General features: G+C 41.3%; 1 protein-coding gene across 1 annotated transcript; it reads left to right on the top strand.

Moving 5' to 3' along the window:
• The first annotated feature begins 11,656 nt into the window (after nucleotides 1–11,656).
• On the top strand, nucleotides 11,657–12,425 carry Tmem187 (transmembrane protein 187). Its single transcript, XM_057759487.1, is given in 5 exon segments — nucleotides 11,657–11,737; nucleotides 11,739–11,816; nucleotides 11,818–12,020; nucleotides 12,022–12,277; nucleotides 12,279–12,425. Coding segments are annotated over 5 exon segments (765 nt in total).
• Nucleotides 12,426–17,655: the final 5,230 nt, after the last annotated feature.

Raw genomic sequence — 17,655 nt, 5'->3', positions numbered from 1 at the left:
TTAGTGCTGCAGGCCAAAAAGCCACCTCTGCTCCACTTCCTGGAGGTCACAGTGGCTGCTGCTTAAATCCATACAACACAGGGGAAAAAAAGCAAGTGTAAGGAACATACATTTTATAAAAGAAGCTCCTTACCTGGGAAATTGTTACACTTAGCTAGACATGGTGGTGGAAATTTGAAGCCAGTACCTGCTACTAGGTAGTTCTGTCAAACAGAAGAGGGAGGGAGAGGCAAGATATATTGTCATATTTTACAGGATGTTCCAAAAGACCCAAGACCTAAGAGCCAATGCTGTGAGTCTTTTCTGTGAGTTGCCAGGGGGAAGCTCTGAAGAGCTGTGACAGGGAAGAAGGGTACAGGGTTTTAAGAGACAGTGTAACTGGCCTGGTTTTCCTGATAAACTTGAGCAATTAGTTTCATTGTATGTGGTTTTCATATTGGATCCAGGTAGATTCCACTGCTTGGATGCTGAGACTGGCGTGTGTGTGTGTGTGTGTGTGTGTGTGTGTGTGTGTGTGTATGCTGGGATTGAGACTCGGAGGCTCCTTTTCAGGTGGAAGAATAGCAGCCTTTATTTTTCCCTGAGCTAAAGCCTTTTATACCTCTACTCCTGTGGAGACCCACCAGCCAGAAAGAACACAAAACATCCTTGTCAATTACAGACCACAAGGAAGTTCTGCTGTAGGTCAGGGGGAGTGAGGGAAGCTAGATCACAACATTTAACTACACCCTTCATGAGTGTCTTTTATTCAGTTGACAGTGTTATTATTCCTGCGGGGTTGGAAAGGAAACACGAGACGCGGGGTCCCACGTGGGTAAACTTTAATGGGGGGGGACAACAGGTAAGGGACGGAAGTGAAGAGACGAAAGGAAAAGAGGGAGGGCGGGTTGAGACGTCCTGTTTTTAAGGGGCCTCCAGGTGTCTGGGAGAAAATGTCCTGCGGGACTGCTGGGATTTGCAGTCCAGAGAAATCCAGGTGCGTCTCAGAGAATGTCCTGCGCATGTGCGGCCTTGTCTCCAAAAGGAACAGCAGACAGGATCTGACTCCTGCTCCCAGTACACCATTATGCTTGCTGGAGGATAGAAGAGTCAGGCCAATATGGGTGTTATGGAACTCCATACAGGTAAAGGGAAGAAGGATGCAGGAGCAACAGGTAGGGCCTCAACTTGTGTCCCAGCTGAAGCCTCTCCAGGGATACATATGGATGGCATTTGAGTCTAGCCAAAAGGTTGGCTAGAAGGAATATGATGAGATCCAAGTGTACTTAACGACAATTCAGGGCCTCAGAACACAGACAATGTTAACCCAGACTTGAAGATGAGAATCCCAGAGCAGAGGTGGCCTCCAGATGTGGAGACAAATTAAAGATAAAATCTTCAGTTCCCTGGTAGGGGTAATGCGTTTGAGAGAGCAGTGGAACCCACATATTCTAGATATGGTGGTCCTTCTTAGCAAAAGATACTCAAGGTAAGCAAGCCTCATATTAAAGCCTAGCAGCCCAGAATCCAGGAAACTCCAGGGCATGTCTAAGAAGACAAAGAGGAAATGGGTCTGGTAAGAAGGTAAGGGAAGAGAGTAGAAGCCAATTGTCCTACACTAAACATCAGGAAAGAAGTTGGACTTTTGCCCTTAAACTAAACAATACTTGCTCATGCCTATAATTCCAGGACTTGGGCAGTTGAGGCAAGAGGATGGGAATGATAAGTAAGACAGACTGGACAACAGTAGAAGATTTTGTCTTAGAAACAAACAAAATATATGTTGTAAGCATCCTAGCACTAAGCTATATCCTCAGCCATTTTTAACTTTTTGAGTCAGGGGTTCATTCAAGCAGTCTTCCCTTAAATTTTCAATCCTACTGCCTCAGCGTCCCTATCAGCTGGAATTACAGATATCAGACATGAGGCCACATTTTTTTTCATAACAGGCTTTCTCAGACCACCAGCCCCCAAATCATGACACAGAGGCTTATTATTAGTTATGAATACTCGGTCTTAGCTTAGCTTGTTTCTAGCTAGCTTTTTAAATTTTCCTATTTCTCTTCACCTATATTTTGTCTTACGGTTTTTTTACCTTTCTTTCATTCTGTATGTTCTACTTTTCTGTTTCTTCAATGTCTGTCTGTCTGGCAGATGCCTGACTGGCTGACCCATGGCATCTTTCCCCTTGCCCCCTATATTCCTCCTCTTATTCTCTCTGCCCGCCAGCCTTGCCTATCCCTTGCCTACCTAGCTATTGGACATTCCATTTTTTTTTATTAGACTAATCAGGTACCTTAGGCAGGCAAGGTAAAACATCTTTACATAATTAAACAAATGCAACACATTTTTACATAGTTAAATATTACACAACATAAATATATCTCTACATAGTTAAACAAATGCAACATAGCTTTACATAGTTAAAATAATATCCCGCAACATTAACAAGTGTAACACATCTTTAAAAGTTAAAGTAATATTCTACAATATTTTTCTTTAAGTTGAGAGTTTTGTTTGTTTTTAAATATCATTTATTTGTTTGTTTAGTTATTGTTTTTTGAGACAGGATTTCTCTATAGCTTTGGCACCTGTCCCAGAACTTGCTCTATAGACCAGGTTGGCCTTGAACTCACAGAGATCCATCTGTCTCTGCTTCCTGAGTGCTGGGATTGAAAGTGTGCACCACCACCACCCGGCTAATATTATTTATTTTTAATTTATGTGTATGGCTGTTTAACCTGCATGTATGCCTGTGAATGGTGCAAATGTAGTGTCTGGCCAGAATAGGGCATCAAATCCCCTGGAACTGGGCTGGTTGTGAGCTGCCTTCTGGGTGCTGAGACTTAAACTCTGATCCTCCAGAAGAGTAGCCAGTGCTCTTAACTGCTGAGCCATCTCTTTAGTTCAAGTTGAGAGTTTGTTAAATAGATAAGAGATAGTCCTGAATTGCAGAGTTGAGAACCAGGGTAGAGGAGGTAACACTTGTGACTGTTAGGAAAAGGACAGTAATAAACTGAGTATAGCATATGTTAATTCCAGCACCCAGGAAGCTGAGAGAGGAGGACTGCTGTGAGTTTGAAGCCAGCAACCTGGGCTATGCAGTGACATTCTGTCTCAAAGAAAATAAATATTTTAAAATAAATGTGTATTTTTTTAAAAATACAAAACCTGGGTGAGGTAGTTCATACCTGTAATCCCAGGAGGCCAGAAGATGAGACAGGCAGATTATCACCTGTTTGAGACCAGTTTGGATTATAAATTGAGTTATAGTAACAGCCTGGACTATAGAGAGAAACCCTGTTTCAAAGGCAAAAGAGACTACTATGCACCAGAAACATGGATGCAGGCTTCAACAAAGAACTGCCAGGGCTGGAGAGATGGCTCAGCCATTAAAGGCTAGGCTCACAACCAAAAATATATGGGTTCAGTTACCAGCACCTACGACTGTCTCTCCAGCCAATAAAAGAGAGAGAGAGAGCTGCCAATTTCCACATTTTATGGGTATGTAAATTGGTCCTGGTCCAAGGTCACATTGTTGAGGAAAAGTCACAGCTGGTAGTTGCATAGCTTGGCATTAGAGTACAGAGAGCTTAAGGCCTCTGTGTTCTCCTTTCCCTCATCTCTACCTCCTCTTGACTATGACTGGCTGTGTGTCATTTTCAAAGCATTGAGCTGAGCCTAGTCTCCCTTCAGTGCTAACTAATACATTTCTCACTGGGAGTGCTAGAACATGCAACTAATTCCAACACTTGACAGGTAGAGGCAGGAGTAAGTTTATTAAGTAAGCCTGGGCTATAATGTGAGACACTCTCCCCCCTCCCCCCCAAAAACAAAGCAAGTACCTATGGATTTGATTGATGTAGATACACTGTATACATGTATTAAAAGTGTTGAAGAATAATAAATGATTAAAGACAAAAAACAAGTACTGTGGAACAATCTTTTTCTACACTATGAAAATGTATTACTTTCATTGGTTAATAAAAAGCTGATAGGCTGGTAGCTGGGCAGGAAGTTAGGAAAAAAGTCAAACTGAGAATGATGGGAAGAAGGAGCATAGAGTCAGGAGAGAGATGCCAGCCAGCTGCATAAATATGTAAAAAATGAGGTAACAAGCCATGAGTCACACGGCAAAGCATAAATAGAAATATGGGTTAATTTAAGTGTAAGTTAGTAACCTGAGCTATCGGTCGAATATTTGTAATTCATGAATCAGTTTTTTTTTTGTGTGTGTGACTGGACAGTGGATATAGGAAACATCTATTTACAAACAAGGACCTAGCAGAGTATGAGAGTGCACCTCTTTAATTTCAGATCTCTGAAGCGAAGGCAGGTGGACTTCTGTGACTTTGAGGAAAGTCTGATCTACATAGCTAGTTTCAAGCCAATCAGGGATACACAGTGAGATCTTGTCTAAAAAATAATGAATCATGAGGTGATTTATGATTAGGAAATAAAAGCACTAGTTGTAGAATATATTTTTTTTTTTTTGATTTTTTGAGACAGGGTTTCTCCGTAGCTTTGGGTTCCTGTCCTGGAACTGCCTCTTGTAGACCAGGCTGGCCTCGACCTCACAGAGATCCACCTGCCTGTGCCTCCCGAGTGCTGGGATTAAAGGCGTGCGCCACCACCGCCTGGCTACTAGTTGTGGAATATTATTTTAAGATGTGTTACATCTGTTTATGCTGTGAAACATTTGTTTAATGATGCAAAGATGAGTTGCATTCTCTTATGTTGCATTTGTTTAACTGTGAAGCTGTGTTACTTTGCCTGCCTAAAACACCTGGTTGGTCTAATAAAGATCTGAACTGCCAATAGCAAGGCAGGAGAAAGGATAGGTGGGGCTGGAAGGTAGAGAGAATAAATAGGAAGAGAAATCTGGGAAGAGAAGATCTGGAAGCAAAAGGAAAAGGAGCTAAGGACTCCAGGGGCCAGCCACCCAGCTACACAGCAAGCCACAGGGTAAGAAGTAAAGAAAGGTATACTGAAATAGAGAAAAGTAAAAGTCCAGAAGCAAAAGGCAGATGAAATAATTCAAGAAAAGCAGGCTAGCCGGGTGGTGGTGGTGCATGCCTTTAATGACAGTGCTTGGGAGACAGAGACAGGAGGATCTCTGTAGGCCCATATTTCGGTATGGCACAAGAGCCATTAGCCGGGTCTGAGCTGATCACGTAACTCTGTAGACAAGCTGTCTCTGCCTAACAATAGCCAGGATGTGCTGCTCCTAGTTTCTTTTTTTAAAAAAAAATATTTATTTATTATGTATACAATATTCTGTATGTGTATATGTCTGCAGGCCAGAAGAGGGCACCAGACCTCATTCCAGATGGTTGTGAGCCACCATGTGGTTGCTGGGAATTGAACTCAAGACCTTTGGAAGAGCAGGCAATGCTCTTAACTGCTGAGCCATCTCTCCAGCCCCCCCCCCTTTTTTTGGTTTTGTTATAATGTAGATTACCTGAGAAGAGATGTTGGCTAAAGCTGATGACTTAAGAGTTAAGCGGTTCGGTGCTTCCTTTCTTTGTAATTTCGAGCATGTCTTATAGAGATGCTAATTCATGGCCTAGCTGACTGCTAGCATACAGGTAGATGCGGACATGACTTGGGCCCAGGCACCGTGGTTACCTAGGATACAGCCTAATGTGTTTTCCCACTCAATTGATGTGATGATATATAAGGTGTTTGAAGAATAAATGAGGGATCTTTTTGGAGAGATCTTGCCCTTGAAGGATAACCGTGTAAGCTGTGTCTGATTATTCCTCGCGACTCCGTTCCAGTCCAGTTAGGGAATTTGTGTTGGACCCACACGGGCTCCGACAGATCTCTGTGAGTTTGAGGCCAGCTTGGTCTACAGAGTAAGTTCCAGGTACAACCATCTGTAAGATCCAGTTCTAAGGGATTCTCTTCTGGCTTCTGTGGATATTACATTAGTATGGTGAATAGACATACATGCAGGCAAAACATCTACACACATAAAATAAATATTTTTTTAAAAAAATGTAAATAGGATTACTAAAGACGTAACATTTGTACCTGTCCTTTCACACTGGGGATATATGTCATTAGGTTGTGTAGTTGAGACACTGTGCCTTCAATCCCTCTCTCTGGAGTTATGCTACTGACTGAATGTTAGGCTCACTTGTTTGAGTTTTGATAACCAGGGGTTCTGATGTGGGATTCCCCTCTGTATGCTGTGAATACCATTATGTGTATGCTGTGAATACACGTAAGTGAAATTATTCTACACTTATCTTTAAATATGTATTAATGTGCATTTATTTATAAATATATGGAGCTGGTTTTGAAGTTGGACTCTGGCTCAGTCCCTCTCCAATTCCAAGCCTGTTGATAAGAGAAAAACCCAGAGTTTCTGGAGTTTCTGTCTCATGTCAAGAGCCATGATAGGGGACAGAAAGAAATATGAGTTTAGAAAACATCTTTGCTTTTCTTCATATCTATCATACTTTTCACTGAATATATCTATCATGCCTTTCATTGAATATATATATATATGTCTATATATGATTAATGTTTAAGTTTTTCACAATGAACAATGAGTTTTTCCTGAAGTGACATCTGAAGTTTCCAGGAAGAAGATGGGGCCCATAACAACAACTCCACCTGGTTGATATGACGTCATGATACTGATAGCGCTACTACAAGACCCGTTTTGGGTACCAGCTGCACAAGACGATCCCAACTTGATTAGCTGAAATGGTGCACATCTTATACAACATTCTGGCCAGACCTCCACAAAATACTCAGAGACTATTTGCAATTTTAAAAGACATTGATCTTGAAATTTAACCATCATTTTACTTTCACAGGATCCCCCAGAAAGAACGTCGCCCCCATGACAGCTGGAAGTAATTCTAGAGGACGACGTCCCCTCCCCCAGTAAAGTTTGCCCTTGGGTTTAGGGACATCATTTAAGGGTTGATTATAATTAGTATACGGTTGAGGGTTGGGAGGTTGGGGGAGGAATTTTATAAGCTCAGGGATCTTTTGAAAAAAAAAAAAGAAGAGGGATAATTGGATGATGGGATAATAGATTTATAATTGTGAGTTACTGTTTTTAGACAAATATATTGTTATCAATTCTTGTATATTGATACAAAGTTAAATTATATTGAGTATTGTATGCATGCATGTTTCTACCTCTGTTTAAAACATTTTTTATGTATTGACATATATTGTATTGATATATATCAATAGTCATCTAAGTTTGTCATTTATAATTAGACTAATCAGGTTCTTTAGATACATAGAGATTGTACTCAGTATAGATAGATAATCTTCAACCTCTTCAAAGAGCTGTAGGAAACGGCCTTTAATCTCACTCAGAGTTTCGTGATAGTGAGACACAATTGCTCCTGGAAGCACCGATTATTCCCGAAGGAATGTTGAGCACTCCACCTGGAGCCTTTCTTTTTGGCAGAACTGGCCTTTGGGCAAAGAAATGCCCATACTTCAACCACTGACAGAAATACAGAGTGTGCATCAATGGATAAAACAGGACTGTCATATCCTGCCAAGACAGGGTAAGATAGTTTTGAAAAGTTGCTTTCCTTTGAAAATGGTATGTCAGTTATGTTAGGCCTTAGCCAAAGTTGGTTGCTTCAACGCTGCAAACGTGACTTTGGGTGATTGCCCAGGTAGCTAGTTGTCTCTGTGATTTGTTGCATGTTTGGAAGTTGTTTTACTGAACTTCCTAATTACCTAGGTAACATTATTTGCCTTCTCAGATCTTCGATGGGGTTGAAGACTATATAAATGTAGTTACTTTTCTCTCATGACTTGGCCAAGTTATTTATTATACAAGACCTAAGCTAGTTAGAATAGGATATTTGTACTTATTGTATATAATTTCGTAGTAGGTTTAGAACTCTCTTACTTAAACAAAAGGGGGAAGTGTTGCAGGAGGTCCTTCTACTCCTTTAGCCAATAGCCACTGAGATACCAGCCCATTGGGGCGTGGTCTCTCTCTTTAAAAAAAAGTGGCCACTTCCCTCCTCTTTCTCTCTTGCTTCTGGCTCTGCTTCCAGCGACTAGACTCCTTCCTGATTGTGCAGAAGGCTGTTGTCTGGGACGGTGATCTGTAAGTTTTTTCCCCTTTAAATAAACACCATCCTATTAATCATAATTCCAAACTGGTGCGGGATTGTTTGTGATTTATGCCTTCATCATCTGGCGCCCAACGTGGGGTCAGTAAAGAAACTGCTTTGAGCCTATAGCAGAGCAGGGCAGAACAGAGCTAGACAGGGAACACTAAACCAAATGCTGGGAGAGAGAAGATGGAGTCAGAGAGAAGCCATGGAGCCACCAGAGACAAATGCACTGAAACTTTTCTGGTAGGCCATGACCTTGTGGTGAGGCACAGATTAATGGAGACAGGTTAAATTAAGATGTAAGAGTTAGCCAATAAGAAGTTAGAGATAATGGGCCAAGCAGTGATTTAATTAATACAGTTTTTCTGCGTGGTTATTTCAGGAGTCTGGGTGGCTGGGAAATGAACAAGTGGCCTGCAACAACAGGGTTCTTTTTTTTTTAAAATGACAGATGTGTATCACCTTACCTGACAATCAGATATTACATTGTAAATTTAAATTTTAGATCAGACATAAGCCACTATGATTGTAATTCCAATACACAGGATGCAAAGGCAGGATAAGTTCAAGGCCAGCTTGGTATACATAACAAGTTCAGGACCAGCCAGGTCTACATAGACAAACCCTGTCTCAAAATATATTCTTATAATTATGTAATATGTTGGTTATAAGGTTCCACAGGAGGCAGGCATGGTGGCCCACACCTTTAATGCCAGCAATCAGGAGACAGAGGTAGGCAGATCTGTGAGATTGAGACCAGCCTGGTCTACAAAGCAAGTTTCAGCACCATCCAGTGTTGTGGGAGCTTTCATTGGTTAATTAATAAAGAAAACTGCTTGGCCTGATAGGGCAAAATTTAGATAGGTGGAGTAGACCAAACAGAATGCTGGGAAGAAGGGAAGTGAGCCAGACGCCATGATTCTTTGACCCGAGACGGATGTAGGCTAGAATCTTTCCCGGTAAGCCACCACCTCATGGTGATACACACATTAAGAGAAATGGGTTAATCAAAATATGAGAGTTAGCTGCGAAGAGGCTAGATATAATGGACTAGGCAGCGTTTAAAAGAATACAATTTGTGTGTTGTTATTTCGGGTGTAAAGCTAGTCGTGTGAGAGCCGGGCGGGATGAAAAGCAGGCCTGCAGCTCCTTCTACATAGCTCCCAGGTCTCTTGGATGGACAGGACCTCACACGGGATGAAAAGCAGGCCTACTCACCTCATCACTACAATCCAGGGCTCCATAGACCCTATCTCAAAAAACCAAAATAGTAATAATAATAACAATAATATTCCAAAGGAAAATCTAGAATATAGGATAGATTTGAGCCCATCCCACTTAGTTGTTTCCTTCCCTGTATTCCTTACAAACTTTTTGCCTGGGAGTTCACTTTTGCTATCTTTCTCTTGCTCATTTCTTTATGAATCCTGTTCTACTACTTTCAGGCAGGAGGGACAGGCTGCTCTGGTGTCATTGCTAGAGGCTCTGATCCCCTTGCCTTGGCGGCTGCCTGGGCCTAACTGATCCTTTACCCACTTTTGTCAGTGCTCTTCCTGGTTTGGAGTCTAGCATCTGGAAAGGGCTCTGGCTCAGAAACTGTGACATTCAATTGCTCTCACCTCTTTGCTTGTCTATAAACTAGAGTTTCTAAATACCACCCAGTTACTCCTCCTCTGCTCCAGTTCACTTGCTGTATTTTCTCAGGGGAAATACATTGACAGTGTGAGGGTTCTCTGTTTTAGGGTCTATTAAAAGGCCCCATTGTTGTTGGTGGTTTTTTTTATCTTACGCTTTTGAGGGCCTGCCACCCAGCTCCCAAATAATCACACAGAGACTTATTATTTCTTATGAAGGTCCAGCCTTAGCTTGGCTTGTTTCTAGCTAACTTTTCTTAACTTAAATTATCCCAGCTACCTTTTGCCTTTGGGCTTTTTTTTTATAACCTTTCTCTATTTCTATATATCTTTTCTTTACTTTTTATTTCATGTCTGGCTGTGTGACTGGTTGGCTTACCCCTAGCATCCTCCTCTCCTCCTTTTCTTGTTTCTTGATCTTTCTTGCTTCCTGATCCCTCTTTTTCTCCTTCTATTTATTTTCTCTGCCTGTCAGTCCCACCTATTATTCTCTTCTGCCAAGCTATTGGCCATTCAGCTCTTCATTAGGCCAATCATTTGTTTTAGATAGGCAAAATAACAGCTTCACAGAGTTAAACACAAACAATATAAAAGAATGCAGCATATCTTTGCATCATTAAACAAATGGTTCCACAGTATAAATAAATGTAAATCACCTTAAAATAATATTTCACAACACATTGTCCTGGGTGGCACATGCCTTTAATTCCAGCATTTGGAAGGCAGAGGTAGACATATCTCCGTGAGTTCGAGGCTGGCCTAGCCTGATCTACAAAGTGAGTCCTAGTACAGCCAGAGTTGTTACACAGAGAAACTCTGTCTTGAAAAACCAAAGGGAAAAAAGCATGTCTTTAATCACAGCACTATAGAGGTAGAGGCAGGTGGATCACTATAAATTGAAGGTCAGTCTGTTCTAGGACAGCCAGAGGTACATAGTGAGATACTGTCTCTGAGCAAAAACCAATGTAGATATTTAAAACAAACAAACAAACAAACAAACAAACAAACACACACACACTTGCCTCTGGTTTTGTGACTGTGTGACTACAGGAAGTAGAAGGTTAAGGCCGGGCGGTGGTGGCGCACGCCTTTAATCCCAGCACTCGGGAGGCAGAGACAGGCGGATCGGATCTCTGTGAGTTCGAGACCAGCCTGGTCTACAAGAGCTAGTTCCAGGACAGGCTCCAAAACCACAGAGAAACCCTGTCTCAAAAAACCAAAAAAAAAAAAAAAAAAAAAAAAAAGAAAGAAGGTTATTTGGGGCTCCACCCTTTGGGTAGGGAAATCCTCATTGTCTTCCTTTAATTTGGTCTAGATTCCCAAACTCAGACTTTACCTGATGGTATTTGGTTTTAAAAGGCCTTGAGACAAGTTAGCCTGGAAAATCCTACATGTGAAATCCCACCAAAGGGGAAGGTTGTTCTAATTTGTAATAAAGATCTGGGAAATGTCACTCCATGCATTTAAAGCATCTAGGACAATAAGCAGGATTTTTATAGCATATAGAAGAAAAATAACAGCTTAGGCACCAAGAGAGACAAATTCAAAGTCCTCAGGAAATAGAAACTTCCAGAGCCTTTTAGAGGCTATGAACTAGAAGGTGAAGACACTGTGGATACTGTTTCACTTTTATTTACTTTTCTTTTTGGTGAAAATTGTTGGTGAAACTTGAGGCTGAGAATTGGGAAGATGGAGGGTTTTTGTTTTTTTTTTTTTTTAACATTTTTTAAAACTGCATTCTTTTTGTAACCACAGAAGAAAAAAGCACACTAGGCCTTCTCATGCCAGCCAATCAGGAAAAGTCTTGCATCTACAGAAATCACAGAGATTTCTTGAATGCGCAGCCAGGAAGGCTGATGTGTGCTTTTCAAGGGTCTTTTTCTGAATTCTGAATAAGCAGAACACTGCCAATCTTTTCTCTGCTCTTGTCAAATGGAACCAAAGTGGAAGGAAGCCCTTTTATACGTGGTTATGGCCAGCTGCCTCTGTGTAGCTAATACTTACACTGGCATTTTTCAACAGTGTCTTTATAAAAGTGGGCTATGAACATTATGGTGAAGCACTAGTGGCCAGCCTGTCGACCTTCCTAGCCCATGTCCTTCAGCTCAATCATTAACATAGCTTATGTGCTCCTGGGAGTGTACTGGCCACAAAGAAATGCCAGCACCACTAGATGCCCCATAGAGCTGCAGAGAGCTCATTACCTGAAGGATGTCTTTGCCAGCGTGGTCCTGATCTATGGCCCTGTTCAGAGGCTGTGGGTCTGGACCCAAATGTACCCCACTGTCATGCTTGCCCCTCACTTTGCCCATTTTCACGTGGCCAATGTTGTTGTTCTTTTCCCTATACAGAGGTTGGATGCCCTGGTTGTTGCTCTGTTTTGAATGTCAGTCCTTGTCAAGTTACAACCTTGTCCTTTGTCCATAGAGGTTTGAGATGGCATTGGGTGCTCATGTGGTAGCAGCTGTTGGAGAAGCCCTTTGCCCTCATAGGCAGTTCAGTAGTATCTCCATAGCCACCTACTTAGCTCTGGGCCTGCTGTCATGTCTGGCTCTTTGTGGTCCTCAAACTGTGGGGCCATCAGCTTTTATAATGGCATCTGTTCCTGCGCCTCACAGGCCACTTCTGGTCTAAGGTCTATGATGTTCTCTAGTTCCACTTTGCATTTTTGTTTCTGACAAATGCAAACACTTGCCCATGACCACGTCTAAAGAAGAAAATGTGCTAAAGTGTGAGTAGACCATGCCTAACAGATGAGTCTTGCCATGGAAATGGACTCTGAAATACAATTCTCCATCAGGGTTGGCTGCTCTGATTGTGCCTTATATGAGGACTCCATAAGAGGCTGGCTGGGCCTCAGATTGGTTCCAGGTGTCAATACTTAAAGGTTAATTAATGACTGTCCTCTCTGCAGTTTACTTGAAGACATGGTGCAAAAATATTTCAGAAATAAAACAGTAGGAGAAATGACTCCAGAAACTCCAATGCATTCTAGGTTAAAGAGAATATTTGTCTGCAGTATCTTCTGGGTGTCACTTAAAGGTATAGCCTGGTGACAGCCAACCAGTATGTCCAGAGGTTAAGCATGACACACCTGTAATACAACCATTTTGGGGATGGATGTAGGAAGAGCATGAATTCAGGGCCAGCCTGGGCTCCATGGGGCTCAATCTTAAAAAAAAAACAAAACAAAATAAATTAGACTTGGTGACCCATGCCTGCTATCTCAGCACTTGGGAAGTAGAGGCAGGAGGATCACCACAAGTTTCAGGCCAGACTGGTCTATATAGTGATTTCCAGACCAACAAATCAAGACTTCTGGAAAGTCACCCATTGGAAATACTTTTTTCTGAGACAGCATAGGTGTACATGAAAATGTTAAAATGCATTTTTGGAAACAGGGGCTCTCTATATGCTGGTATTAAAGGCATGTGCCACCATACCTTATAAAATGTTGTGTTGTACACTGTGTGAAGATGTGTTTCTGTGATTGGTGTAATAAAAAGCTGAGTGGAGTCCAGTGGTGGTGCATGCCTTTAATCCCAGCACTCGGGAGGCAGAGGCAGGTGGATCTCAGGCCAGCCTGGTCTACAGAGCTAGTTCCAGGACAGGCTCCAAAGCTACAGAGAAACCCTGTCTCGAAAAACCACACACACACACACACACACACACACACACACAAAAAAAAAAAATCTGAACAGGGGCTGGAGAGATGGCTCAGCGGTTAAGAGCATTGCCTGCTCTTCCAAAGGTCCTGAGTTCAATTCCCAGCAACCACATGTAATGAGGTCTGGTGCCCTCTTCTGGTCTGCAGGCATACACACAGACAGAATACTATATACATAATAAAATAAATAAATATTTTAAAAAAATCTGAAGAGGCAATAGCTAGGCAGGAGGTATGTAATCGGAAGCTTTCTGTTCCAACTGCCCGGTCCCAAATAACTGATTCAGAGGTTGAATATGAATTATGATTGGTTGATAGCTCAGGCTTGTTACTAGCTAACTCTTAAACTTAAATTAACCCATATTTCTATTTATGCTTTGCTACATGATTCATGGTTTGTTATCTCTTTTTCTACATGTCCTATTTACTCAGTGACTTTCCAGCCTAGCTTTATCCTGTTCAGCTATTGGCCAGTCAGCTTGTTTATTAAACCAATCATAGCTGCATATATTCATACAGTGTATAGAAGAATTATTCACAACAGAGGTATACACAGGACTTCTGGGCAGAGTGAGACCTCTGGGAAGAAGGCAGCAGAGTTGCCAGCTAGACACAGAGGAAGCAGAATGGTCAGTATGGAGATGAGATAACAGCACACAGCAGAATGTAGATTCGTATAAATGGGTTAATTTAAGTTATAAGAACTAGTGGAACAAGCCTAAGCTAAAACTGAGCTTTCATAATTAATACTAAGTCCCCATGTCATTATCTACCCTCAGGTTTGGTTTAATGTCCTTAGAGGCTTAGGACACCTAAGGGTCATGAGTCTGTCACCATCGGAGAGACCTAGAGTATGCAAGTGTCAGAAATTTTGTTGCTGTTGTTGTTCGTTTTAAGTTTTATTCAAGAATTACTAAGAATATTCCAGATCAATGAGAGTTTGACTCCTCTTCCTCCAGGTTAATGTGGAAATGTCATCAGTTGTGACTCTCTTTGTTATTAAAGACCATGCATAACCAATCACATAGATGATTATTCAAATATTTCTTGTTAAGATACTTAGCCTTTTGGAAGAAGGCACCTTGAAAATTACAGTGATTTTGTTCTTACCCATTAAAAAGGTTATAATCCTCTCCAGATGATAGTTTTGAACCTACTAGCTAAGTAGTCAGACTGTCTGGTATGAATCAGGGTGCTTACTCCTTGGGTACAACTGGGATTCAGAAGGTGTTGAGGAGTCTGCCTTTGGTCTGCATATAATTTCTCTCTTTCTATTTTACCATATTTCACCTAAAACATATCTAGTCTGTAATGGACACTGTCTTTAAAAATCACACATTTTTATGTGTTTGTCATGTCATGCAGGGAGGTCAGAGGACAACTTGTAGGAGTCAATTCTCTCTTGCTATGTGATCATGTGGGACTTAGGGAGCGAACTCAGGTTGCTGCAGTTAGCAATCTCACCAGCCCTGTAATGGGAACTTTGTGACAAGGTCTCACTGTGTAGCACAGGTGGGCTTCAGATTCACAGTCCTGTTGAGCAGTGGTGGTGCACACCTTTGATCCCAGCACTTGGGAACCAGAGGCAGGTGGATCTCTGAGCTTGAGGTCAGCCTGTTCTATAGAACAAGTTCCAGGACAACCAGGGCTGTTACACAGAGAAACCCTGTCTCAAAAAACAATAAAGCAAGCAAACAAACAAAAACAGATTCACAGTCTTGCTTTAGTTTTCTGACTGCTAGCATTACAGGTATGTGTGTCACAACTCAGGAGCTATAAAGGGGATTTTTGAAGAAAGTTAATGTTGCCTACTAATTTACTTCAGAATCTCTCCTCAACTATTGTCTAAGTATTTCTTCTTCACTGGTAGACAAAAATGCAGGCCTATCCTGCACAAATCAAATGGATAAGTAAACAGATCAAAGGAGATGACAAAGGAGAAAAGACACCTTATCCATGCTAAATGACCTGTGTGGCCAGCGTGCCCAGAGGCACCCACTTAGTGCCGCAAGGCCTGATCACCATGGTTTGGCATGTGACCAATGCTGTGATCTCTGAGATGCTTTAGTTCCTGGGTACCTAGACCGTATGTTCTTTCCTGGCTGGGCACATCTCAAGTGGGAGTTTGCTGCTGAATCGTAACCAAACCCACATGTGAAGAACCCTTTGGAAATGCCAGCAAAGGTTCCAGATGCAGTGCCTTAGCCCACCTCTGTCTATCTTTCAGGATATGGGTCCAATGATGATATTGTTGCAGGCTGCAAGTGGAGCCTGCTTCAGAAATAACTTTGTTCAATTAGGAGTGCTAGCTTAAATTAAAGACTCCAAACACTTTAAACCAAGGCTTCTTAAACCTTTTCTGCTCTAGCAGAATGTTAGTGGCACACACTTTAAATCCTAGCACTCAAGAGGTAGAGACAGTCAGGTCTCTGAGTTCAAGGCCAGACTTGTCTAGAGTGAGTTTCAGGATGGCCAGGATTGCACAGAGAAACCCTGCCTGGAATAAACCAAAACAACAACAAAATTTTCCATCCATGAACCCTTCTGATGGAAGACATTTTTATATAAAATTGTGTGTGTGTGCCACACAAACATTTACTGATAATAAATAATAAATTTATTCTAAAACAATTCTTTGGGTATATGCAAAACATATTGAGATGCTATCTCAAAAAAAGAACATATTGAGAACATATTGAGACCCTATCTCAAAATAGGGAGAGGATGTGGATGGAGAGTTGGCTTAGTGGTTAAGAGCACTTGTTGCTCTTGCAGAGGACCCCTAGGTTCAGTTCCTAGCAACTACATATTGGTTCACAACCATCCATAACTCTAGGCACAGATATGGTGTACATACATGCATGCAGGCAAAACATTCATACACATAGTTTAAAATAAATCTTCAAAAAATGTAAAAAGAAATCTTGTCCACATCTGATATTGCAACGTTTTTCAGAGTTAACATTTTTATCTTTTTTTATTTTTGGTGTTTCAAGACAGGGTTTCTCTGTGTAACATGTCTGGCTGCCTTGGAACTCACTCTGTAGACCAGGCTGGCCTTGAACTCACAGAAATCCATCTGCCTCCCAAGTGCTGGGATTAAAGGTGTGTGCCAGCACAACAAGCTAATATTTTTATAATTGTCAATGCTGAGAATTCTTCCTCTCATAAATACTTAGTACTAAATGGCAAAAGTATGTTCAGAGCCATTTCAGAAATTGTTGGAAATTCCATCTTAATGTCAAGGAAAAATTCATTGACCATGTTTTGAAACTCAATTCAGCAACTCAAGCAGCAATTAAAAACAATCAAACATAGCCAGGCATGGTAGTGTACACCTTTAATCCCAGAATTTAGGAGGCAGAGGCAGGCAGTTCTGTGAGTTTGAAGGCAGTCTGGTGGTCTACATAGTGAGTTCCAGGACAGACAGAGCTACATAATAGAGAGAACCTGTCTCAAAAAAAAATAAATAAAAATAAAAAATATCAAATATTTTTCCGGGCATGATGGCACATGTCCTTAATTCTAAGTCTAATCCCAGCACTCTGGAGGCAGAGTCAGGGAAATATGTATGAGTTTGAGGCCAGTCTGGTTTACAATTGAGTTTCCAACCAGTCATGACTACATAATGAGACACTGTTGAAAAACCAAACAATATGAAATATTCTAACAAAATATAATCCATAGATAAAATAATTTTATACTTACATGCTGAATAATAATGGTAAGAAAATATTCAGTCTTTATTTTTTGTAATTAAATTATTGTGTGTCTATAAGAGCAGAAAACTTGTATGCACAGTAAAAACAATGCAGTTCATGATATTCAGTAGTTTTGAATCATAGTATGGATATTTTAGGCATCATGAATTGGTGGTGTAGGGCATGCTGTATGTAAGTGCAAAGTAAGCATAGAAATCCAGAATGATCCTGCACACCTGTAATCCCAGCACTTGGGAGCTGAGGCAAGATTAGGAGTTTAACTATGTAGTCGAGACCAGCCTCAGGTAAATAGAAAATTCAAAGTCAACCTGGGTTACATGAGGTCTTTGTATCTATGTGTGCACACTCATATATACAACAGCATGTGTGTGGAAATCAGAGGACAGCTTGCAGGAGTTTGTTGTCTCCCTCCACCAGGTAGATCCTGGGACTCAAACTCAGGTTGTTAGGCCTGGTACTGGTAACAAGTGTATTTATCCAGTGAGCCTCCCATCCTACCCAGTTTAAAGTCCAGAAAAAACTCAGGACAAATGGCTAACTGT

The sequence above is a fragment of the Chionomys nivalis genome, chromosome X (genome assembly GCF_950005125.1).
Source record: "Chionomys nivalis chromosome X, mChiNiv1.1, whole genome shotgun sequence".
Lineage (NCBI taxonomy): Eukaryota > Metazoa > Chordata > Mammalia > Rodentia > Cricetidae > Chionomys > Chionomys nivalis.
This window is presented reverse-complemented; position numbering and strand designations above follow the sequence as displayed.